Below are 26,172 nucleotides of genomic sequence, written 5' to 3' on the forward strand. Positions count from 1 at the left end.
TTCCTCATCACAAACATACTTGGAGCTGTGTTTTGTTTCATTCACACTTGTTTAACACACATCCTGCATATTCAGTTCTTCTCTCCAACAAAAAAAATGCTCTCTTCCACCTTGTGATGTCATGTGGTAATACAGGAAGTGTGTTTTTAAACTTCATACACCTTTTTCATTTTGATAATTTTAGCCATGGAATTTCAAGTGTCTACTGAACAAAAGGTAAAAGGTAGCAGTTAAGGTGGAACAGAGCATCATGAGCTTTGGAGATGCAAACTGATAATAAAAGAGATAATCTGATAATAAAGGGTTACTCAGACATGTGTAAATGAAACAAAACACAACTCCAGGTAGGTTTGTAGGAGGTAACATTATAACATGGCTTAAATCTTAAAATTTGTGTCATATAGGACCTTTAAGAGAATTGGAAATAATCTATACTCACCATAAAGGCAGCTGCACACACGACTTTCATTGAGCATTGCCTTTTTTTATGGGTCGAACTTCAGAATAATTTCACAGCTTAACATCTATTCTAACTTCTCACTTGTCTTAATGTGTGAGTAATAGCTCAAAGCTTTTCTCCAACACGGAACACACTGTTTTGCATCTTATTGCACACAAAAAATATGGTATTGCATATTGCCAGTTCATCATCCTGACATGTAAATCCATCCTCCAAATCATCATGTTTTAGAAATAAGAAACATACTGTACCTTTATTGTACATGTTGGTGGGCACCTGCACCACACTCAGACTGAGGTTAACTGATAAATTATTGAAATGGTCATTTGGCTGCAAGACAAATTCTCCTCCAAGTTCCACGCTGTTGCCTTCTTCATCCACTTCGTTGATCAAGACCGCATTGAAGTATTCATACTGCAAGTACAAGAACATACAGATATTTTTTTTTAATGATACAAAATCCTTTTCCTTCCAAGCATCCCTGCAATGACAGTGATTGTTATTGACACACAGTATAGAATAACAGGGTGGCCCAAGTGCTGAGTAAGAGCAGCCAGTGGACTTGGGTAACATGATGCCTGGATCATCTAAGACAGTGGGGTTGTTGTCAGGGTGGGGAGTTGCTGAGTTGACAAAGCTGTCCTCGTGCAGTCTAAGCACAGTCTCACTGGTGCAAGGCCTCCCATGTATTTTTAGCCTAGTACATGCTGGAGAGACTATTAATAAGTTATAGGCCTTGATAAATATAGAGATTGTGAAAACTTGAAGACCTCAACTGTGTCAAAGCATGTAAAAGCTATAGGCTATAGGCTAGCTAAAGACTCATGTATTTTATAACTTGTATGTAAAGTTGATTCATAACGTATTTGTCCAGGCGAGGGTGCTAATTGCAACGTAAGCATTTTTACACCTGCGTTGACAGCAGGATGCTCCAAAGCCTTTAGGCTGTGTGTCCTTACGGTCTGTTTTCACACTTTACAAGACTTTATACATGCTCCAAAAATATAATCTGGTTGTGACAGGTAGAACTGTGAATAGCATAGTGCAGTGTTTCCCAAACTTTTTTCTGGGAACCCATATTTTAAAAGTCACAAACCTTCGCGGCCCAAGTCAATAGACATTATTCGTAAATCACAAAATAAAGGTGGATTTGACCATTACTGAACATTAATGAGGATATTTTATTGTTGACTGAGTGATCTTGTCTCTCTGAACAATTAGTATTACTCAAGTTTTAAACAATGAATAACAGTCATTGAACCAGCAATACTGGAACAAAATAGTCAATAAAATAATTACAAAAATATTTTTATAATTATACAAAACATGTCTTAACATTTCAATATTTCTAATGAGATAGGTGGGCCTGTCTTGCGTTTTTGTAGCTCATTCCAGTCCGGGGGGCAGGAGGAAAGCGCAGATCAGGCACAGCATTCAGTGTGTTTCTGTGCTTTGGCTTCATTTTTCTGAGCAGAGAAAATCCCAATTCACACATATAAGTAGTAGTGAAAGGAATAAGCATAGAAATACAGGCCCTACTGAGGACAGGACATTCACTGGCTCTCTTATGTGTCAGAACTGTTTATTGTAGACCTACATGCAGATTGTGACAAGATGACCAAAAAAAAATCTCTCGTGACCCACCTGAGGGTCGCATCCCAGTCTTTCGGAAACAATGGTATAGAGCGTATAGTAAAAAGGAAAAAATAGATCTCATCCACCAAAATTAAAATGTCTTTATTTAATGGATTTTTTTCAATGGATTTTTTAAGGGTCCATATTACACTTTTTTATTTACCAATGTTATAATCTTGTTTCCTCATCACAAACATACGTGATGTTTTTTTTTTTTTTATTTGTTTCTTTCACACATATTTAACACACAAACCCTGCATATTTAGGTGGAACAGCTTTTCGAGGTTTGAAGATGCAGACAGACTAACAATAAAGGATTACCTCAAGATGTCTGAATGAAACAAAACACAACACCAGGTATGCTTTTGAGGAGGTGGCAGCATTCTAACAAGCTCACTAGAGTCAATTCCGTGTTTTGAAATTCTGTGCATGAAAGTTTGACAATTTACAGTACAACTATTACACATTGATTTTATAGTTACATTTAAAGCGCAGGTCTAATGTATGACAGCAGGATTTAAGCAGGATTTTCAGTGCCAGGCAGGCCAAAAGCTCACAGTGCATATGATTGAATGGATGCCTGTGCTGTGCTGACTAAACATTGTTTCTCTCATCTTGTCCGCTGTATTACAAGTCATACACTAAACAGTCATGAATTTGCTGAGAGGGCACAAATCCTGACCTTCACTCAAAGAAACAACTCATTCTGTCATACAAGTCCTCTCAGTGCTCTACTTCCCTATTGTATAAGGGATAAGGGGTATATTAATGGTATCTCTCACACTTTGACCTTATATTTAAAACTTTGGAGAAGTCTGTGTTAGAGTTGAACATAAAAAATAAAGGAGGACACTTGCGCAAACACACTGAGTTAGAGGCATCTCCACCTGCAGCAGCTGAGGCCCCATTGTGTCTCAGAGCTGTTCCCTTTTTGCCCTTATTAGGACATCCTGCTTCTCCACGCTGGCTTTACTTCCTCTCCTACAGCTATAGATTCTATAAGGAAACTTCATATTTTAGATATCATCACAAACAGCTTATGGCAGTCAGCAAATCTTGGTTTTACAGATGACCCAGACCTGTATGCAAATCCTTGTTTCTACCTTCTGGTTGATCAATGCTGTGAATGCACTGATTTCATAAAGCTGGTCACATATTTGAGAAATTATAATGTATTTAATAGGGTACACGTATTCGTGCCGAACTGTTTTGGTAAGGGACGTTCAGTTCAGTGCAGGGCAATGCATGGGTGAGTTTGCGCAATTTGTATGTGTTTACATTCTGCCACTACATGTGCAGCTACACGGGGGAACCCGTCCGTGACTGGGGTGGCAGTGTTTCCCGCAGCGCTTTTCTATTTAGGGCGGCCGCACTTACTGTAGACAATGTGGACAAGTTGGCTTTTTGGACAAAAGATTCAGTAAAACTTCATGCTGGAACTGTTAGTGCTGCGCTTCACTTTTTGAAAAGTTTTGTTTACCGTTTACAAGAAATCTTTTTTTTATAATATTTCATGCATTTGTGGCTTATTTGAGAATATTATATTTAACTTTTTAGTATTACCAAGCAGCACTTGGTATTTATTTATTTATTTATTTATTTATTTTGTATAATGTTAAAACAAATTGTTGGTTTAATAAAAACACAAGTAAACAACAAGAAAATGGTTTTGCATTTTGTTCCCATACTGTACCAAAAATGACCCAAACCATGACCTTAAAACTGAGGTACGTACTGAACCATGATTTTGGTATACCGTTACACCCCTAGTATTTAACAATGCAAATGAGAGAAAATGTATTATTTCTCAATTTCACTTGTTTCGTCAACAACAAGAAACCTACTTTTCTTTCTTTTAAGCCATTACTGCCTGGAGTTGTCTCAGTCATTGATGGGTATAAATATTTGCAAAATGATGCAGCAAAAATTTTATGCCAGATGCCCGTCCCAGTATCACCTCTTAGTTTTGGATGGTCACAAAAACAACACTGACCTATTAAAATCTATCTATCTATCTATCTATCTATCTATATCTATATATTTTGTGTGTTAATAAAAAATCCACTTGGGGTTTTGGCGCTTTGCAGTGTTGGCTAATACAGACAAACAGGTGTAAGAGCATGTGTGGAGCTGTGCATAGTCCCTGTGGGTGTACGTGTCAATTATGCCATCACAGCATTAACAGTGAAGGAGCAGCGGAGCCACTAATGCATTCCCCGATCATGTGTTAACAAGCTGATCTTTAACTTCTATGCGCATTACCCAGAGTGCACCTCCCACCAGCTCCCACTCAATGTGCCAACTAGAACAAGGACTGGAAATTGTAACTCATTTTTACTTCTCAAATTTCTACTCTTTTAGATTTGGCTTTATGAAGAATGTTATGTGACACTACTCTCTGTTACTGCTGTCACTAATTATCTGTTTAAAGCTCTAGCCCACATTATGCTGGCCCAAATAACATGGCTTAAAGATGTACTGCATAACTTTTCTGGTTGAGAGTCCGCTACCTGCTTGTTTCCATGGACATGTTATTTCTTTGCCTGAAATGTTCCATGGTATGACATTAAATATATTTGTCTAGCATTTATTTATTACGGGTGTTTCTATTGCTCAAAAATACAATAATTCCTTCTGTGAATAGGGGTGACTCTCCACGGATCTGAACTGTAACATAGAGTAGTGCTGTAACCTGTTTGTCTCCTTTGTAAAATAGGTTTAGTCTATATTCTGGAACATGCTAGACAAAGCAATAACATTTCTAAGGAGACAAGCAGGTGGCGGACCCTCTACTAGAAAGGTTACGCAGTGCACCTTTAAAGGTCACAAGAGTAAATGTTGTGTAATATAGGACCTTTAACTCTTCCAGACTGCCAGTATCATGCATGTTTTACATAACCACACACACTTTTCAACCATAAAAGATAGAAACTTGCTTTTTTTCCCCTTGAAAAGCTGACAGTTGCCGAGCATTATTTCTGGCATTATCCTTCATCACACACACGCTGCACAATGACTTAGATAAAACAAGTGTCCAATAGGAACTTTGTCTGAGCATCTGAGCGTCTATGTTCGTATTGAAAAAGCCACTCTAATTGCAGTTATGTCTCAAATAAATGGCAAATTACACATCTTGGTCTGTGTAATTGCACATCCCTTGTTATTTTTATTAGAAAAGTGTATTTCAGACAAAATGTACAAATACAAATGTAATAAACACCATGGAAATGCAGGAAATGATGTGGCTCTGTGCCCTGGAACTGACACAACCTGTTTCCATGACTGGCACCAAGAAAGTCATGGGGCCATTGCACTTTTTTTGTTTTGAGGCAATAAGGATATTTTTAGTTTACTTACAGACTTAATATTTTGCACTTTTGTAGCTAAGACCCTAAATTAAGCATTTTTTATGTTCAAAAAGTTGTTTATACATGTTTGCTATGTATTTTGTATGAAAAAGTGTGAATTTCCATATATATTTTTCTCGTGTATTTCTGGTCTTATAGCTTTTATTATAGCCATATGGCACAACTACAGCATGCAGACTGTGAAATAAGAGGTTGTACTGAAAAAAATTATATATAACACTTCATTAGGGAGTAAAAGGTGGAGTTTTAAAATTAAGCAAAACTAAGAAAAAAGTCCATGTGAGGAAAATTGTACTAAAATAGCCCTTAGGTCTGGAAGGGCTCATTCTCTAGTTTATTCTGACAAGACACGTCACACATCTTAGAATGTATGTTTTGAGTAAGTAAAACTCATGCAGGGCCGTGAACGCTGAAGTTGCTTACTACAGTAAAGTTATTCCCTACAAAAAAAAAAAGAAGGACCGACTGGTATGTATGCTGTTAATTCAAAATAAATTAACACCCATCTCAAGCAACATTTATACAAGATACAAGTGAAGAATATATGAAGTTTGAACCATCACCAAACACTAAAGCCCTGCAGTTCTCCTCTCTCATCCTCCACGGTTTGGTCATGGTTAGGATTTGGGAGGGTGCATCACTTCTTCAATTGAAGAGAAATGGAGAAGAAACAGCTACCAGGCATGGATTCCTTAAGAAGAAGTAAACACAATAACATGTTTTTCCTGTCTGGGAACACTGAGAACTTAAGATGATTCAGATCAAATAAAGTCAAGTTTTTGTTGAGAAGGTGAATCAAGATCTCCAAGTTTAAGATCTTCTAAACTTGTAACGCACAGTCTGTTCTATTGATGGGAAACACAGACTATCTAAAAACGATGTTTGTGTGTGTGTGTATTTGAACAATACATTTATTGACAGCGCTACAAATCCTGTACATTGATCCAAAATGATACCACAGAGAGACACTTAAACTGAATGACAGTATTATTACCAATAATAGTGTACAGACAAACCGCCGTGACCACTCCAGGAGGTCAGAACAAGAACAGAACCGATTAATCGACCCTTCACCACATCTCCCCTCTGAAAAGTACTACCTCTACTCTCCACTATTGAGCCTGCTAATTGGCTGTTTGTCTAAAACCTCTAAGGATGAATTTGATTGGCTGCTTCGCTCTCTGTGCTTTCCTATTTACAGTATACATGCACAGAGGCTAAGAGAGCGAGGGAGGAAAATCGCAGAAGATTACCGTGCCAATTTCACATGGAAGAAGAAGAGCTCTGGAAAGGATAGATAAGGAAATTCCTATCAAAACGCTGCCAGCCAAATATGTATCCAAGGAGAAAACACACACACACAAACATGTTATAATAACTCAAATAGTGATGGAGGAGGTTCCACCCTACAGCGTGGAGGAGATATTTATAGCTCAGCTGGTTGATAATTACCATCTATTCACTGCAGTAAAAGGCCTTATTAAAAATGCCACCATCAAAGCATTGTACCAAACACAGGTACAGCAAGCAACAAGCTTTTGTAAGGCTACAAAGGTTGGCTTGTCAACTAAAGAAAGAATGACATCTCTATTAAGAAGGAAAGCTGCAACTAAAATTCCTGAAGGACTAAAGGTACATTTGAGAATGTTTTGTTTACAATATGACATAACAAACACATGAATGTTACATATTTCACCATTTCATTTTGATGCCAGATATATCTCCAAAGTTTAGGGTTAGGTGAGTGTTTTCGTTCCATTCCCTTGAGGTAAATTTAAATTCTAAAAAGTAAAATATCCAAAATAATATTTAAACAATTTAAAAACTATATCAAAGATAATACAACCTTGTTTTAATTTACACATTGTGAACATTTTTTTCCCAGAATTGGTGTTGACTGAAAAAATACTTCAATTTGAAATAAGCACGCACACAGCCCAATCCAAAGAGATCCGCTGAGGCAATCTCTTGTTAATAATATTATGTGTGAGCCAGTGGAGGGGGGATTCATTTGTGTCGCCTGGAAACCACAACCTCCCACAGTAAGAGCAGGACAACACTAATCTGGAACACTCTTTCATGCAGCAAGACTTAGTTATACAAGTCTGAATTATAAGTAACCATGTTGGTTTGATAATGCCTCCTCCCAGTGTCCCCGTTTGGCTTTTCCCTAAACTGGGGTCAGCGCAAAGTGATGGTGGAAGATTCAGCTGTAAACAGGTGCAGCAAAAAATATATATATTTTATGGAAATTATCTGGAGTTCTTTGGTGGTTGTCTGGAAATAGTGGCTAATAATACAAAATTAGTAACAAAGGATGCTAAATTATTGGTTGATAAACTTTTGGAAAAAGTTTAAATGCCGTTATAACAAACACAGAGATGTGAAATGTGTACCTTAAGGATGACAATGCAGAAATGCAGGGTTTGAAATGCACTTGGGATCTCTGGGGATATCATGTTCCACAGTGGAGCAGTGCTGGCTTAAATGCAAACACTTCACCCCACATGCCCAGTGAATGTGGTGAGTGAGTGAGTGAGTGAGTGGTGGATGGAGGGACCAGTGGCACAGATTGGGAGCTGTGGCTACATCAGTAGTTTACAACCATCGAGTATGAAGTGAATGAACACTGGCCAAAATTATAAAGCAACTCTCAGGATCTGGAAAAGCAATATATAAGCATTCATGCAGTATTACATTACACATACACATGCAGTATTACATTACACATACACAATACAATCATAAAAATACAAATAAAGGGAACAAAAAAAAAGAGAATATTTTAATATATTCCATAAAAATAAACCTAAAGTGCTTTTCATTGTATTCATGTAAACTTTACTTAAGTTACAAAGTTCAGATTTAAAGTTCAGTTCCATACTTTAACGAATATAAATGGAAGTGAATTCAATTTCAATTCAATTCAATGTGGTCTCAATGCATCAATAATGAAACAAAAGTGATGTTTCTACTAACAATAATCAACGATAAAATTTGATTTCAGATATTTAAAATCTGAATGCAGATATTTAGTTTAAAATCTTGAAAAGTTGTCTCTTCTTCTGCTGTGAAACCTCCTGTCTATTTCTTTTGGGAAGCGAAGCTTTGCTATTTCAGGTGAAACAAACACACACAGTGGGCTCTTCCAAGTAATTACTGCCATAAACCGCTGAGCCCACACAGTGTTCAAATGGCTCAGCACAGTCGTACGTTGTGTTTTATATATTAAAGAATGCATCGTGGGTATTGTAGTTCAGGGATAGGGATGATTATACTTTTCTATTGTAATGTAAATGGAATATATGGAGCACCTGTACTTTCCAGTCCCGAATGCCTACTAGAATTTCGAGATCATTTTTGAAGAAGAAATTAGCACTTCTACAGAGGCACTTCAGCTTAATGTGATGCAAGAATATTATGCAATGTAGAAATAGCTGACAGTCTCAAGGCAAATACGTTCAAAGTCAGCAGTCCTAACAGTTGAATCAGTGTAAAAAAAAATACAATAACACATACATTTATTTTACTGTCTGGAAATCTGGAAAACTCTATGGACAGCAATATTTTTAGATGTTTTTTTTTTTACAAAGCTTTAACATAATGCAGCTATATAACTTGCCATAAACATTAAATAACAGTCACTACTAAAGGTATTTCCACACCATAATTTCCATATTTCCACTCCAAATATTTCAAGATGTCTTAAACCAAATAAAAAATGTTGCAACGTATAACTTGTTCTCAGATTATTAACAAATGTTTGTGTTTAGCATTTTATATTAACCTTATCTAAATACAGATAATGAAATGATATCAGTTACTTTTATTATGTAAAAGTGCAGAGTGACTAGAATAACATCAAGGGGTTAAATCCGGTAATCGGTCTTTAATGGTGCATGACAGCTCAAACCAGGGGGCATTTACTATAAGACCTTTAAGAGCTGACAGAGTAAATATAGCCTTACCCACTACAGACAGAGACACACAGCCCTTCATGTGTTTCTCAAGATATTTTAGATTTTCCGCATCAGATTTTGTATGTCTGATTCCAACTTTGACCCCTCCATCTTAAGAAAACAATTTAGAGACTTGCATCCAGTGAAAACAACCACAAAATCTTAACATGCTATAGGCAGGACTAAGCTCAAGTGAACGTTAAAGCTGCTCTAATGGATTTGGAGCCGTAAGACCAGAGGCAACATGCGGAGATGTGAGGAGGTTGTACCACTTCATGCACAACCAGTCTCCCCAGCTTCCAAAAAGGGGACTGAGTGTGGAAATGATAATTAATTAAACAATTATCCTGTATTTGACATAACTTGATACTAATAGCCATTAAGCTCTGTACTTAGGGCTGATTTTGAATAATTTAACTAAATTATATAAGCTAACTGACTACAAACTCTCCTTAAACCCCTATTTCGCTATAAACAGGATAGAGAGAGAAGTCACATTTTGTTCTGCACCCTCTTTGTACTAAAGTGTTCATATAAATCTTCATGCATACTGTTGAGGCAGAGGGTGGACTCAGACTAAATATCATTCTTTTCTAGAGGTAAACCAAAAAGTAAAAGCTAGAGACTGACCAATATGCGTTTGTTCATAGCCCATACTGATACTGACTACTTAGATATGCTATGCCAATATTTTGGGACTGATTTAGCTCATTTTACCCAAATTATGTAATTGAAATTTACTATTACTCCCCTAAGCCCTTTTTTATTACAAACCTAAACGAGAACGATGCAAAATATTGACAAATACTCTACAAAAGTTCAAATATCGGTCTATCTCTATTACAAATATCAACCTGGTTTTAACTAATGTTTGTGGGTTATTCTGTCTGCATTTCTCATACCTGTAGGTCTGGGTCCTCCTCATGCTGAAGGTGGGCCTCCTCTGCTGCCTCCACTAGTCTCTGTAAAACAAGAGAATGAAATCTCAAACATAAAATATAGCAAATTTTGTGTTATCAAACCAAAAGCATTATCCAAGGAGGAGTTTTGAAAAGTACAGAGCCAGGAAGAGATGAGACCACCATGAACCCCTCCATCGGACAGTCATTTTGTGTCCCAAGCAGAGCGGTGATTTTCCTAAACGCTCCAGCAGACAAGGTAATGACCTTCTCTGGGCTATCATGGGTCCATCTAGATTTACACCTGAGCATGTCTTCTCTCACTCAAACGCCTATCAACATGAACCAGGACCGTATATGTGTCAAAAACAGTCAACATAAAAACATCTGAAGAAATGACATCAGTGAAGACAGATACAAAATGGATCATAGAAGCCATTTACTCAACCCACAGCTCCAATCTTATCTTACGTAAAAAATATCAAATACTAGTACTAGTTCAAGCACAATATACCCACCAAAAAGATTAACCCCCTAAAATATTGTTCCATCTTTCATTTATGGAATAAGAAGTCGATATAGTCAGTGATCGGAGGAATACTCTGAAAATGTATTTAGCTGCATTAAAATATATTTCGTAATGTATTCTAATACATGGGCCAATCAGAATACTTCTACAGTAAGTTGCATTTAAATTATGATGTAAAGCCCCAACATAGGTTTAAACACAGCTTTATGTTTGTTCTGATTGATTGATTGGAGAAGTAAAAATCACACATGCATACACCACAAGAGCTGTGTTTTCTGTTTTTCTCACTGATTATGTGCCATTTGAAGCTTAAATATTGTAATCAAGTAAGTGCCAAGTATTCCTTTGATTTTGGAACTGTAGTGTAATACAGTTACACAAAATGAGCCTTCCAAATACTTATTCTTGGTACATATATTCAGTTAATTCCCAAAGCTGGATATAGTTATCATTATGACAGGCATATGACATATGATTTGTTATTTTTATTTCTTTGTTCTGTTTCTATTCAGTCCTACACTGAGATTAAGTTCACAAAATGTACAGATATATCTCTCGCTTTCGCTGACGCCACACAAGGCACCTCGATGGCCCTCCGACTGTGTAACTTGTGCAGCTCATCACAGCGTTCATTCACAGCTGCTCCTGGTGTTTATGAGTTTGGTAATGCACTTCCCTTTCACATTTCCATTCAGATGGCTTTAGCCATAAAACTAGTGCAATCAGCCAGCTTATTCCAGCCCGCCTGTGTTACTGAGTGTGTGAGTGTGAGGGAGCCTCCGGTGGTGCAGCAGCAGACCTTTTTGGGAAGTAAACACTGTAATCTCAGGGCTGGCCAATCATGTCCCTCACCATAGCAACACACCTGGTCAGTGCATATGGCTGTGTTTTCTTTGGCACTGAGCTATTTGTTGTTTATAGTCAGAGCTTGATAGTGGATTCATTGATGGCAATATAGTAGCTTTAATTATTACTTTGATATTAAAGATGCATTGTAGCACTTCGCTGGTGGAGAGTCTGTACCTGCTTGTCAAGATCCTATTCCCTTGCCTGGAATGTATGACATTTATTACGCAAAATTGATTCTTGTGAACTTTAGTCCATGTCAGAATGTTGTTCCCTCCTCAAAAACATACCCATACATACAAACATACATGTTTCATTCATGTTTGAGTAAGCCTGGTTTATTAGGCTACGGTTCAGGCTGCAGCCTGAAGTGACCCAAATCAAATTTTTTCGCCCCTATGCGATCAGTATCTAATCTTTTAAGGACAGTCTGAATGACACAGATCCAATTTTTTCAAATGTGACCCAGGCCACTTGGACATGTCTGATCTTTTGACCTGCGACTTCAGTCTGAATGGTTAGGTCACATTCATCCCACCTACACGTCATCAGCAAGCGACAAACATAACTATTCTGCCCTGGAGGAAAGCCACAACCATGGTGGATGACAATGCAACAGAATTTTCAGGTTCTGAAGGCTTGGAGTCTAGTCATTGGAGGGAAAGCAAGGTTAGTGTGTTAATTAATATTTGTAAAACACAATGAGGCTAAAGACTCAAACAAACAAAGCGGCATGTCCTCTAATGCACTTGCAGGCCACTTTTGGGGTGTTTAAAGTTCGCACTGGAGATCACACACAAATCGCATTTTTTGGAAATGTGAACAACCTCGCAAAAAAAAAAATCTGATTTCACAAAAAAATCCAAACTGAGCATTAAGCACTGCAGACAGAGTCCCTTAGTCTTAGTCCGTCTACATCCCCAAAGCTCAAAATGCTGTGTTCCATCTTGCGATGTCATGAAGCAGTAGTTTTAAAGTTAACAGCTCCGTTTTATCTTTAGTTCAGTAGAGATTAGCAATTCCAGGGCTGAAATGATCCAAATTATTCTATTGTCAGTGTATGGACTTTACACAGTGGAGCACTTCCTGTATTACACATGACATCACAAGTTGGAACAAGTTGGAGTGTTTTCTGTTTCAGAGAACAACTCAGCCTAAATATGCAGGGTTTGTGTCTTAAACATGTGCGAATGAAACAAAACACAACTCCAGGCCTATTTTTTTATGAGGAAACAACATAGATCAGAAAATAGCGTAAGATGGGCCATTTAAGAATTCTTCCCAACACTGCTGAACATGCACATTTCCATTTTCACTTTCTCTCCACAGCCAATAGTGTGTGTGGGAACATCCAGGCCCAAGGAAGCAGGTGCAGAAAACCACAACATAGTGCTGGAAGAACAAATACAGATAAGAAATGGAATAAAGGTGGATGAGAGAGGCGCTTTCTCTAAAGGTCTAAACGCTTAGCCCTGCGTTCTCCAGGAAATGTCACTCTCTGAGCCTCTGAGCATGTACAGGAACAGTTTAAAGTGTTTGAAATACAAGTGTGTACTCGTGTGTGTGTATGTAAGCACCGCGTGTAGAGATTTTAGCCCTCTGACCTATAGAGCCCACAGCAGCTTTGGAGATGTCAGTCACTGAATAATAGTGAACCAGTGTCAGCAACTACAGACTCTGCACCGAATTTAAAGGACTCGGAATATAAAGTAAAATAATTAACCTTCTTTATTATTGGATTTTGCCTTTCTGTTTTGCTAAGAATATGTTATCTCTAAATGTGGTACAGGCCCGATTAATAATACTGATACCAATTTACAAAGACTATTCCTTAACCCTTCCAGACCTAAAAGTAATTTTAGAACATTTGTCCTCGCCTGAATTTTTTTTCTTAATTTTGCTATTAAAACTCCCCCTTTTACCTCCTAATGAAGTGTTATACATCCCTTTTTCCAGTACAATCTGTTACTTTTAGGGCCGGGCACTTTAACGCGTTCATTTTGCATTAACTAATTCATTCATTAGCACCGCAGATTATTTTAACACCATTAATGCAGTTTTTATTTATTATTATTATTATTACATATTATTATTATTGTAAACGTCTGTTGCTCACTGGCTTTTATTTTGAAAAAGTCGACCGTGAGCGTTTCTTTAAGTTTGATGTCTTTTCTTTACACTTTTTTCACTTTTTTCTGACCACGTGAGATGTAACGTGTCCGAGCCTCTGTGGGCTGCGAGCTCAGCCCAGCCGAGGGCTCCAGCTCCAGCCGGACCAGCCGTGGGCTTTGAGCTTCCGCGGGCTCCTAGCTCCGACTGGGCTGCGAGCTCCGGTTCACGAGTCTTTCTCTTTGTTCTTCTTCTTCCAGACGCCCTGGAGACGTTCAAATAGAGGTGTCCAGTGCGGTTTACACTTTTTTCCCTATGTCACACGCTGCATTCCTATTGATGATAAGGCTGGAAATATGCTGGGAAAGCAGCAACTATCAGCTTTTCAAATTTCTGTCTTTTATGGTTGAGAAGTTAAACTAGTCTAAATAAAGCATGAACAAAGAGAGATAATGTACAAAGTTAATTAAGAATTATTCAGGCTTAGTAACTACTTAATTTAGGGATTATGATGTTCAGGTTAACATTTAAGTAATTAAAGGGCCCAATTACACTATTTTTTGATCTATGTTATAATGTTGTTTCCTTATCACAAACAGACCTGGAGTTGTGTTTTGTTTCATTCACACATGTTTAACATGCAAACCCTGCATATCTGTTCTTTGTGATGTCATGTGGTAATACAGGAAATGCTCCAATATGTCTTCATACACCTTCACTAGAATCATTTGGATAATTTCAGCCCTGGAATTGTCATTTTCTACAGAACAAAGGTTAAAGGTAGCTGTTAGCTTGAAAACTACTGCTGGATGACACAGAGCATTTTGAGCTTTGGAGATGTAGACAGACTAAAAAATTAAGAGTTACTCAAAGCCTTTGGAAATGAAACAAAACACAACTCCTGGTATGTTTTTGATGTTTTTTTCTGTAATATCGCGTATTTAATAGGCCTCAACAATCTGTCTCTCTGTAGTTCATCATGTATTTCCTATGCTTGAAATTTACAGAAGCAGAGCACTGTCTCGTGAAAATACACAACGCACTGTCAAATAATATATCATTTAAAGAGAACAACTTGCCGCACAACAGAGGGATTCTCCAAGAGTCAGATTAAAGATAAGTGAGCCCTATTCCCTTGTGAGAAAATCTATTGAACCATATCTGGGGCCGCTGGCAGACTGTTTGTTTTGCAGCCAGGCACATGGGCGTGTGTAGGACCTGTCTGCCACACATTCAAATGTCTTTTTGTCAATGGGTGGTCCTGCCAAAAGACTATAGCAGCTTAAAAAGAGAGAGGAAATGACTTTTCTTCACAAGTCATTCTGTCGAGACGCTGTCTTGATTTGAGATGGCAGCAATAATTAAACTGACACAAGCAGAGACACACACACACACACACATTTACTGGGCTGACAGGGTAAATGTCCCACACACCTAACAAGACTCATGGTGGTAACTGGATTAGATTTGTTAGGGCTAAAAGAGGAGTGTGTCATGTCAGTGATTACAGGTAGCTGATGGGCAGGGGATCCAGGAGAGAAGGAATTGGGTGCAATTCCATGTCTGGATAAATTGAGCCTAAGTGAGATTTTAGCCCAACCTAAATTTGAACCCAACAACCACCGCAAGATCCTCCACGGTGGTTGCTGAGCCCAGCAACCATCGTGGAGGATCTTGCTCCTCCAATAAAACTCAGGTTGCAACTAAATGTCATCAACTATCATTTTGGAAACTAGTCAGCAGAGGTGGGATCAAGTCATTGTTTTGCAAAGTCTCAAGTCAGGTCTTGAGTCACTGGTCCATAAGTCCAAGTCAAGTCGTCTGCTTTGAGCTTCAAGTCATTTCAAGTCTTTAAACCAAATACTTCAATTTTAGCAATTTATATGAATAAACTAAATTGTCATGGTATATATATATGAGTATATGCAAATTTTTCCTTTTTAAATATTTCAACAAGATCTTAGAGTGAATCATTATGATCAGAACAGAAAGCATGAAGATTTTAAATAAGTTATTTTGTCATGTAGTCTGCACTGAAATGGAAGGATCCTGTTCTAGTAGTTACCTCTGTTTTACCATGTTGTACTGTATTGTACTGTGTTGTACTATATATTACTGTAGTACATATGATGATACCATATCACTGTACTTCAGTTACATCCAAAGTAACAAACAGAGAAGAGGGAGGGACATGTTCCAGTTTGTTCCTGTAAAATTAAGTACCACATTTATCAACTGTAAAGAGAAAAATATTTTCTAAAACATATTTTTTGAGGAGAAGCCTCAAGTCTTCTCAAGTCCAGGCCCAACCCTAACCCTAACCCTAAGTCCAAGTCAGGTCCCAAATCTTAGTCCATTTTATCAGGTCAAGTCGCAAAGTCCTAAAAATAGTAACTCAAGTCTGACTCGACTCCAAATCACAACTTGCAGGTCCCCACCTCTGCTGGTCAGTGATTATTTTATTATTCTTTTATACTTAACTAGTCATATTATTAAAAATCTCAATGAACAATGGACATAAATATATTTTTAACCAAATGAAGGTTGAAATATGGCTACTGAAGAGTAAGTTTTATATGAAAATCCAAAATTGTTTTGTTTTTACCATTTAGAGTCTGTATAGTCAGTGATGGGAAGAATACTGTGAAAATGTATTTAATTACAAAATACTGAATACTGCATTAAATGTTTTTTGTAATGTATTGTGATACATGGTCCAATCAGAGTACTGTATTCTGAATACATAGAATACTTTTACATCGAGTTGCATTTGCAAAACAGCTTTATATTTGTTTCAATGTTTGTTATGCATTGCCACTTATTGGAGAAGGAAAAAAACAGCAAGTACTACTATGTATTCTTTGATTACAGAAAATTAACTGTATTCTAAAGATCACCAAATGAAAAAGTAACTGGACCCGAATACAGTTACTCATAATTAGTATTCAGAATTCGTATTCTCTGTACATTGTTACTTTCAGTTACTTCTGATTAATTGTTGCAGTCCCACACTTATGTAAAAAGTTGAAAATAAAGACTGACAGACAAGTTGCAGAGGTACAGAATAATGTACCACAGCCCAGAGTCCACAACAGAAATCCAGATAAGTTTTCCTCAAGGGATACTCTATGAGGCATGATTAGTACAAAAACTTTGGCACATGAGCTGGCACTAGTTTATATTCTATTTTTTGTTGGATCTTACAGCTATGTTTTTGCAGTAATTTCCCTGGCATTTGCTCTCATTCCCCCCTTTCATTATCTGCCTCTATAATAATGGTTTGGTGGTCTTGTTTATACCTCCTGAATTCATCACGATCCCCCTCATTTCTGTGTCCGTCTGATTGGCCCATTGTTCTCAGGGCACTCTCACTGCAGAGCGGCCTCTCTGACAGTTGAAGCTGCTGACCTTAACGAATGCCCATGTATTATGAATGTAACGCCAGCGTGGTAAAAGTTGATGAAAGCTGTCATCCAGAGCCAAGGAGCGGAGTGCACTGCAGTGAGACGAACCTACGCCTTGGCCACTCGGTCATATGCATTATTGACCAGCAGAGAGAGTAGACTTTTAGTACATTTAGACCTAGAAAAAAGCAGGGCAGTGACTTGATTCTTAAATTATTCCCAAGATTTTAAAAGAGATGGTACAAATTAGGATGTGTAAAACTTTGACCAATATGTAAAATGTCAAATAAATGCAAATGGTTCAAAGCTGGGATACCCGATTTTCACTCCACAGAAGTGGGAAGTAGGCTATTTAAAAGCTCGTCCTTAGCTCTCACGAACCTTTAGCTCATTAAGCCAAGCCAAGCCATTGTATTTATATAAGACAATTAAAAACAACAGTTGTACCGAAGTGCTTCACAGGCATAAAAACAAAACATAATAAAATAAAGGACAAAGATTAAAGCAACAACCAGAAAATTGCAACAAGACATGAGTAAAATAGTCGTACTAGTTAAACACCAGATCATTGAGGTGCGGCTTTAATAGAGTTTTAAAACTATCAGCGGATGTGGCATTCTTTACATAGATCAGGACTTGATTCATACGTGTCAGGGCTATGACAGAGAAGGCCCTAATGCTTTTGGTTTGGAGACAGGATGAAGGAACACTCAGTAAGTGCTGGATGGCTGATCTGAGTAAGGAGCCAGGAAATCAGACAGGTAACCTGGGGCAATATTATGGTGAGCTTTAAAAACAAATAGTAAGTGGAAATAGCAACCAATGGAGTTTAGCTACAAGTGGGGTAACCTCTTTTTTAGTGCCTGTTAAAAACATGGACACTGCATTTGGGAATGTAATCTGCCAATACTGGTGTTTGGGAGACCTACATATCAAAAGTAAGAAATAGATGCATGAATAATTGTTTCCAAATCTTTGTGAGACAGGACTGGTTTTAATTTAGCTATAGTACGGAGCTGGAAGAAACTGCCTCTAATAACATTACTAACATGTTTACTTTTCCATTTGTTTTTCAAAATTCAGGGAGGAGTCCAGATAATAAAAACTGGATTTGTGACTAAACTATGAAGGTTGACAGGCAATGGGCCAAGAGCATCTTTACGGTGATTTGTGTGAGGCCCAAATAAAATAAGTCTGTTTTGGTTTCATTTAGCTGAAGGAAATTGTGTGACAGCCACCATTTGATTTCTTCTAAACATTTATATTTGTTTTTGAGAAATTGCCTTGCACAGAAACTCGTAAAGAAAGCTGAGTGTTATCAGCATATAGATGATACTGGACATTGTTACATTAATATCCACATGCATACATTTTTGGGTGCATGTACTGGTTTTGGAAAGCTTTGTTCATACACTGAAATAAATCTCAGATGGACAGCACAACCGCAGTCAATTGGAGCTACTTTAATATTAGCTGCAGACAGCACATAGCAGTTTCACTTTGTCACAAAGTGCTGCGTTTACAAAAAAGTTGGGTACCCCAGCTTTAATAATTAAAAAAAATATATCTTTATCAGTAAGATTCAAATGTCAGTGTTACTAAACTCATATGGCTAAGTGTGAGACTTGCTGTCAACATAACTATAATTGATGACCAGCTGTAAGTAGTGTAATAAATTGTCCAAATGAGTCCTCTATGTTCTATATTGGGTTTGTGTTTAGTTTCCCCAACTTCAAGTGACATGGTGGTTTGGTGGTTTAAAGTATGTGCCCACTGTCCCATGCTGCATGGTGTGGATCAGGTCAGTGCGTCAATAGCAGGGGCCAGCATGTATAATATTGTCACAGCAGTCAGAGTGAAGACTTGCAGCATCAACAAAAAGGGAAAAGTGCTCTAAGAGGCATCTCCCCTTTTTTGCCCATTTACACTGGACACATGCCAAGCAGTCAGTGTGGGGGAACAGATACAAAGACACTGAGGTGGTGGGAGCGTTCCAATAATCAATACACAACAAGCTCCAAGATTTTCTGCTGATCCCAAAGAAGTACAAGTATCTCGCCATCCTTGCCATTTTCCTTCAAAGTCTTCACAATCAGAAAACTTTTGATAGCTTTGACAATCTATTTTCCATCCCCTATTTTTACAATGTCATGTCATCATAGCCAGGAAACAATTTTATTTTTTCAAGTATCATTTAATGCTGACAAAAACAACTTGAGAAGAAAAAAGATAAAAATGTTGGTAGACATCAACTTCTCAGATTCAAGTTCTGACTGACAGTGACTGAGAAACTAGGTGAGCCATAAAATGCATAGAGAAAAGAGAGAAGAGAAAAGGACACATCAAAAGTTACAGACAACTTCTTTTACAAAGGGATTAGACAATATGATTTTTCAGATTGAGTAACAAAGCACAAGAATTAGGGCTAATTGATTTGGGAAAAATATCTAATTGCATTTTTTTTTTTACAAGCTTTGCAATTGAGGATTCTGTTTGAAGTTCACAACAATCAATACATTCAGGACAATTGGCACAAAAGACTGAAATGAACTATATAATTATATATATGAACTATTTCATACAAGGATCACATGCATTTCAGAACATGTTTGTACACATCTAAATTACAGGATTAGCAGTTTTTATACACAATAAGCCAGGATACTTTGTTGTTTAATTTACCTTTTTAACTAGAGTTTTTTGTCAGATTTTGTCTGAGCATGTGATATTTGTATTCACTGCTAAATAAATCTACCCACAAGTACAAATAAGTACACTTGAACTGTGTACCTTGCGAAATTGTGGTACTTTTAAAAGTGCAGCCTTTGGGATTTGCTAATTGTATCCATTCATTTTTGATTTGATTGTGATTAATCTTGCAGTCCTAACAAGAACATTGTTACTGTTACAGAAGGACAATGAATTAACCTTTCCCTGTATTTCATATAGTATAACTTAGACACATCAATCAGGATGTAAGATATATGGAATTATGTAGTAAAGACAAATACAATAGTTAAATAACTCAACTAAATATTTTTTTTTTATATTTTATGTTCAAATACTTAAAGTAGTCATCCTTTGCTTTGTGGATGGCGCTGCAAACCCTTCTCGTCTCCTGAAATGTTTTTTAGTTCACAAATGTACCTTGTCAAGGTCAAGAAACGCCCAAAAAGCTAACCAGGGTTGAAAAGCTTTTTTTTTTTTTTTTTTTTTTTTTTAAGTCTAAAAAAAGTTTTATTTTGAGTAAATTTTTTGTTTACTACATTCCATGTGTCTATTGTTTTGATGCAGTCAGTGAAAATCTACAATGCAAATCATCATGGAAATAAAGGAGAAAAATAACTGAAGTGTGTCCAAACTTTTGAGTGGCAGTGTATGTATGGAAAATGGAATAACTACATAATAAATATGTTCAAAGGCAACATAAAGAATGGAATTAAATGCTAAAAACAACAATACAAACAAATATAGTCTCAACCGGCAACCTTGTGTATGCCAATGCCACTGTTGCATATTATATTAGTACAATATTTGTATAGATGCACAGAGACAGTAAGACGAGTCAAAATTTTTGATAACTTGATACCCCACCCTTTGAGATAATATGAACCAGATTAAAGCGTGTGAATACCATAGGAGGAGTTCGTAAAAGTATGATGTTTACACAAAATGCTTTGCAAAGTTGACTATAATATTGCTTAACCCTGGTGGCGCAGACGGCGTTGGCGTAATAATATTCTTTACTTGTCTTCTCATGATCTACTTCTGTGTGAAATTTCATGATTCTACGTGCAATTTTTTTTGCATCGTTCCAGTGCCCTAAGAGCCTGGCCACAGTGCACCCGCATTTCACCTTGCGCGAGAGTAAAAACTGCAACTTTTGTACAAATATTTTTTTGAATGCATTAAAGTAAATGAGGACGGCCACACTACACTGTATGGAGCAGCATGTCCTGCATGTGTAGATTTCAGAAAATAGAGACCAGTTTATCTTTCAACACTCAATGTGAGTGCAAGCATCTTCATCAAAATACAAAGACAGCATGCATCTATTGTTGTATTTGTGCATTTACCATGAGCACAGTGTGCTCCTGGGCCAGTTATGTATTGTTTGAAAGAGTCCAGGTCCAGAAAGCCTGTTAATTTGTGTTTTGCAATAAATTTTTGAAATCCTCGTTTCTGCCATGATCAGCCTATACACACGGTAAATACAAGCCTGTCCAGCTGGTTAGTTTCACTGTAGTTTTCACCATTGTTCATTGGGTGAAAAATGGGGGGGTGGTTAGGAGGAAAACTTTCTGACATGAGAACAATATTCAGCTTTTTTCTGTATATTAAACTATAGATTTTCGGAAAGCTCTGGCACACTCCTACGCCATAGCAAGGGTCAATGGTCACTATAGGCAACTCGATTCACGTCAGTTCACTTTCTAGCTACTCTTAGCATTGCATTGCTTTGCAATACTAATAGGCCCTTCGCCAGCTTCTGGTGCTCAGGCCTAACAAGTATTAATAAAAGCTGCATCTAGGATCATATCACCAAAATCCTCGCAGTAGGAGCTTTATGGATTAACACCAAATAACATTAAGTGGTGGGAGGTGTGTTCAACAGCCTGAAATATGCAGGATTTTTCAAGCAAACATTAAGGAAAAAAACTACAAATATGTTTTGTCAAGAAGAGCAGTGTTAACCACATTAAAAACTAAAAAACAACAACAATAGCAACATCAGCAATTTACAGGAGTTTCAAAAACATAAATTTGCCATTGTCTCCAGAGTCTGTCTCCTGCGGATTTGAATATGAGAAAAACTTTGTGTATGACTGATAACTTTCTCTCCACTGATAATGGCGCAATACTGTGAGGAGCTGCCACAGGTAAATGATATGAGCAGGTACAGCCCAGTGCGTTATTATAGCAAAGACACAGAGACTACAGTCGGCTTTGAAATGGATTTGTCACCAGAAACAGCAGTGCTTGACTTCAAAGGGGGCATTATAATAGCCATGGGCTTTTTCCACTCAGATAACAACATGTTCACTGTGTCTTTAAGCATGTGCTGTTTTCTCCCATTCACTCACAGCATGAAACAAAACTCATATCAGAAGAGAGGGCGAGAGAGGAGAGAAGCATGCTGCAAAACAGTGATAATATCCAAAGCACTATGTGATGGATGGAGCACAGCCAGTTATCAAAAGGAGTACCCCTCTAGAATGAATGAATAAATGAAGTTGCAATATTATTGTTAAAATGAATAAATACTTCAGAGTGATGTAGTGTCCCAAAAATCTCCATAGTTCATAGTTATGTCTATACATGTTATTGTAGTAAAACGATATGAAGTCTAATAAAGTGCAGAAAGCAAAGCATAATTGGAAAATATGGTAATCTTTAATTTGATATGCTGTGCAAATCATCAAATATGAATCAAGACTGAGTTTAAGTTATTTCTAATAGGAATGCACAGATGCAGCTTTTTTGTTCCAAAACCAATGTTGATATTTTGGCTTTGAGTATTTGTATGGTAAAAAAACTTATTTATCATTAGTATTTCAAGTAACTACAGAACAGCTTTGTAAGTTCAATATTCAATATTAGGATGTGATTGGTGATTGAGATGAATATTGGGCAGTAAAAAACAAAACAAAACACCAATTTATAGACCAAAATGAGACTAAACTGATATTTTGAAACCGTATCAGATACATCAAAAATTTCAATAATGACAATATTGGGACCATTTTAACTCAGAGGTTTACCGCCAGTCCTCTATCAGTAGAAGCAGCTAAGATATAAGAAGAAGAAAGTTTTAAAAATACACACATTGATTAAATCAAAAATCGTATATAACACAATATCACCCAGCCTTAATTTTACCCACTACCAGCCGCATTAAACATTGGAACATTGTAATATGTGTGAAGTTGATCTACTCTTATCTTTTGTTTTGCATGGAAATGAACTTTCAGGCTTCAACCATTTATTCTGACGGGCAAACAATTTCTCCGCCATAACCTTTATTTTCATGTATTTACTTTTCATTGTAACTCTGTATCTCTCATCTAACCCACACTGACATGAGCTAACACAAGCATACACTGTGGAACTGTGTGTCTCAGCAGGTGGCAGTGAGCGATAAAGACGGGGCCAATCGAGGAGGAGACGAGCGATAAAACTGCAGCACTGACGGATGGACGGAGAGAGAGAGGCAGGGAGAGAGAAAAAGAGAGAGAGAAGGAGAAAGAGGGAAGAGAGAGGGTATGGGGAGGTGGGGGGTTAGAGAGAGAGAGAGCGCAAATACTGAATGGAGAAGAGCAGGCTCCACAGCAGAGGGATGGAAGGGGCAGACACAGGACAAAAGGATAAACATGTGTATGTGGTAATCCAGGCAAATCAAAGTTGGTTTGTGGAAAAAAAGGTAGAGTTGGAAATAACTAAAGGTCTTCTAGATATATGGGTAATTTTTATGTGGATAATTATTATGTGAATTATTAAGTGGATTGTTAATAAATGAAGTTCAGCTAAAAAACTGTCATGTTTGCATCAATCTGACCATGAATAAACAAAAGCATGCAGTTGGAAGGGCATATGACATATGTGTAGCTGAAAGGGCATCTGACATATGAGTTCAGTATCTTCACTCACTCAGAAAATATCAAATTAAATAAATGGTCAAAAGGGCATTCAAACTTTTCTGGAGGAGCCCACCATCTGCTTGTTTCTATATTATTTTGCTGGATTGCTCTATAGTATGACATAAGCCTATGTGTGTTTTTACTGATCTTTATATAATACTTTATTTTACCTTAAATATGCATCCTTACTGACCTGTAACTTCGCCTGTCTCCATGGAGAATAAAAAAGTATAATGCCAGACTGTGTAACAAAACAGGATAAGCAATAACATCTCCATGGAGATGAGCAGATGGCGAACAATCCACCAGAATACTTCAATCTCTCTTACTTATAATGTCTCCTAAGTAAGAAACAAAATTACTAAATCTAACCACAGAAGCCAGACTCCACAACTTAGTGTCTGTATAGTGCCAAATCGGAATAAATGGGGTTGCATCAAGTACAGATGAGCAGAGTAGAAATCAGATCAACATGCACATTAACAAGAAGTAAAATAAGTAAAGTAGTAAAGTAAAAATAAATTAATTAGAGCTGGTAATTAAATAGTGATAGACAATCCTCAGAGTATTTGTGAATAATCAGTTCATAGATTGATATGATTGAATAAAAGGGTAAAAGTAAAGTGTCATCTGAGGTTACAGAGTGCAAATTACCATCAGCTGTTTCCCAACATTCCAAAGGATATACATATACATTATAATCCTTAAATGGATGTACATGATAAGCCTAAAAAGGCCATAAATGATGCTTTTTGATCATAACAGGAGAATCTCCTCACCAGCCACTGCTGTGTTATACCCCATACAGCGGTAAAATTAGAGCACAGCCCTCATCTGGAGTGCCTATGGCGAAGCCATTAGCTAACCAAGTTAGAAGATCTCAAGGGGCTTAAGATACTTTATGGGACAACTACAGGAGGGCTAATGCAACTGATGTTATTAAAGTTTAGACAAAAGACATTACAGGAACTAAAGAGAATTATTATATGAAATTATTATATGAAATTAGATAAACATACGTATAATGAGAAGGGAGTATTGTTTTTTTTTTAAATGATGGTGTTGTATTAGCTCAGAGCCATTCCACATAGACCCAAACATAAAAATGGGATGTCAGAATACCCATGTCTCCATCTCTTTCCTCTTCCTTTTGGTCTATCCCTGGAACTGAGTGTGTGAGAAAAATCCAATTTTGTTGCAGCATCATGTTGTTCTGATAGGATCTATCACCTGGAGCCGAGCGGCAGTGCTTCCAGGACATATCCTGCACCGAGATGCAGACGCAGTATGTCTTACACCAGGAGTGACGGCTCTGATCATTTCTGTAGATAACAGTCGGGATATTAATTTTGTGGAGATGGAAAGACTGAGGATCTCTATATGTCCCAGTATGTCCTCAGATCATCATGTTCGCAGTCTGAAGATGAAGTCTATAATCAAACCTGTGTCCATTTGTGTGTCTCATAATCAATCATTCCTTTCAGGTCAGTCCTGCCATGCGTGATGAATTAGTAAACCAGAATTGCAATAACTCAGAAATGCTTTGTCCCCAGATGGCCTGTTCTTTATGGATGCCCTCTCCTCTCACATACATGCAGGTGTCTGGTTTCACTGCAGCTAAATGACACTACAGCAGAGTCATCCAATAAGGTCAATACAGAGAGATGACTTGCATAGTGATGGCAGCTTTTATGGAAATCTTCATGGCTTTTCACAAACACATTCTAGTTTTATATACAGATGCTAAATGCTTGCATAATATTATGGTAATAGTGCGACAGTATGGTTATTTTGTTGTTTAGTAGACACAGTAATATTATGTACCTTCATTGCCTGTGCTTTCTTATGGAACATCTCTTCCATGTTTTGAGCCAGTTGCTTGACCAGGCGCAGTCCATCGATCTCCTCCACACGCACTGACTGCTCAAACTCTTTGTATTTCTGAAACACAAAATGAAACATTCAAATGACATCACTAATATTGAAAATACAATGTGCATCTGACATAAGAAGCAAGACAAAAAGTGAAACACAATATATTTTACTCACATCAGTCTACTGTAGATCACATTTTTCAAGTTTTTTTTCCCCTTATAAATCCTTATAGAAATTTTTGTAATATATTTTGTAATATATTTCTCCAAAGTCTACTCTTCTCCGAATACACTTTTACGGACGAAGGGTTAAACATAGACTTCTCAAAAAAAAACAAAAAAAACTGTTGATCATTGACGATATGGAACTATTCAGTTTCAGTTCATTCCATAGGCAACTGTAACTTGTAATTTTACATGTACTGTACTTCAACATTTGTGAATTACTATA

The 26,172-nt window shown here is 37.2% G+C and overlaps 1 protein-coding gene across 1 annotated transcript in view; it reads right to left on the minus strand.

Moving 5' to 3' along the window:
- Window positions 1–26,172, minus strand: part of cacna2d3a (calcium channel, voltage-dependent, alpha 2/delta subunit 3a) — a 117,515-nt gene that overhangs the window by 61,783 nt on the left and 29,560 nt on the right. Inside the window, exons 3-5 of the mRNA XM_055165906.1 lie at window positions 25,672–25,788; window positions 10,325–10,384; window positions 712–874 (exon numbers count right to left, since the gene is read on the minus strand). Coding sequence (XP_055021881.1) covers window positions 712–874; window positions 10,325–10,384; window positions 25,672–25,788 — 340 coding nt within the window. The remainder of the gene's footprint in view (window positions 1–711; window positions 875–10,324; window positions 10,385–25,671; window positions 25,789–26,172) is intronic.

Source organism: Boleophthalmus pectinirostris, unplaced genomic scaffold, assembly GCF_026225935.1.
Source record: "Boleophthalmus pectinirostris isolate CB_2022bp ecotype Guang Dong unplaced genomic scaffold, ASM2622593v1 HiC_scaffold_8, whole genome shotgun sequence".
In the NCBI taxonomy this organism is placed as follows: Eukaryota; Metazoa; Chordata; class Actinopteri; order Gobiiformes; family Gobiidae; genus Boleophthalmus; species Boleophthalmus pectinirostris.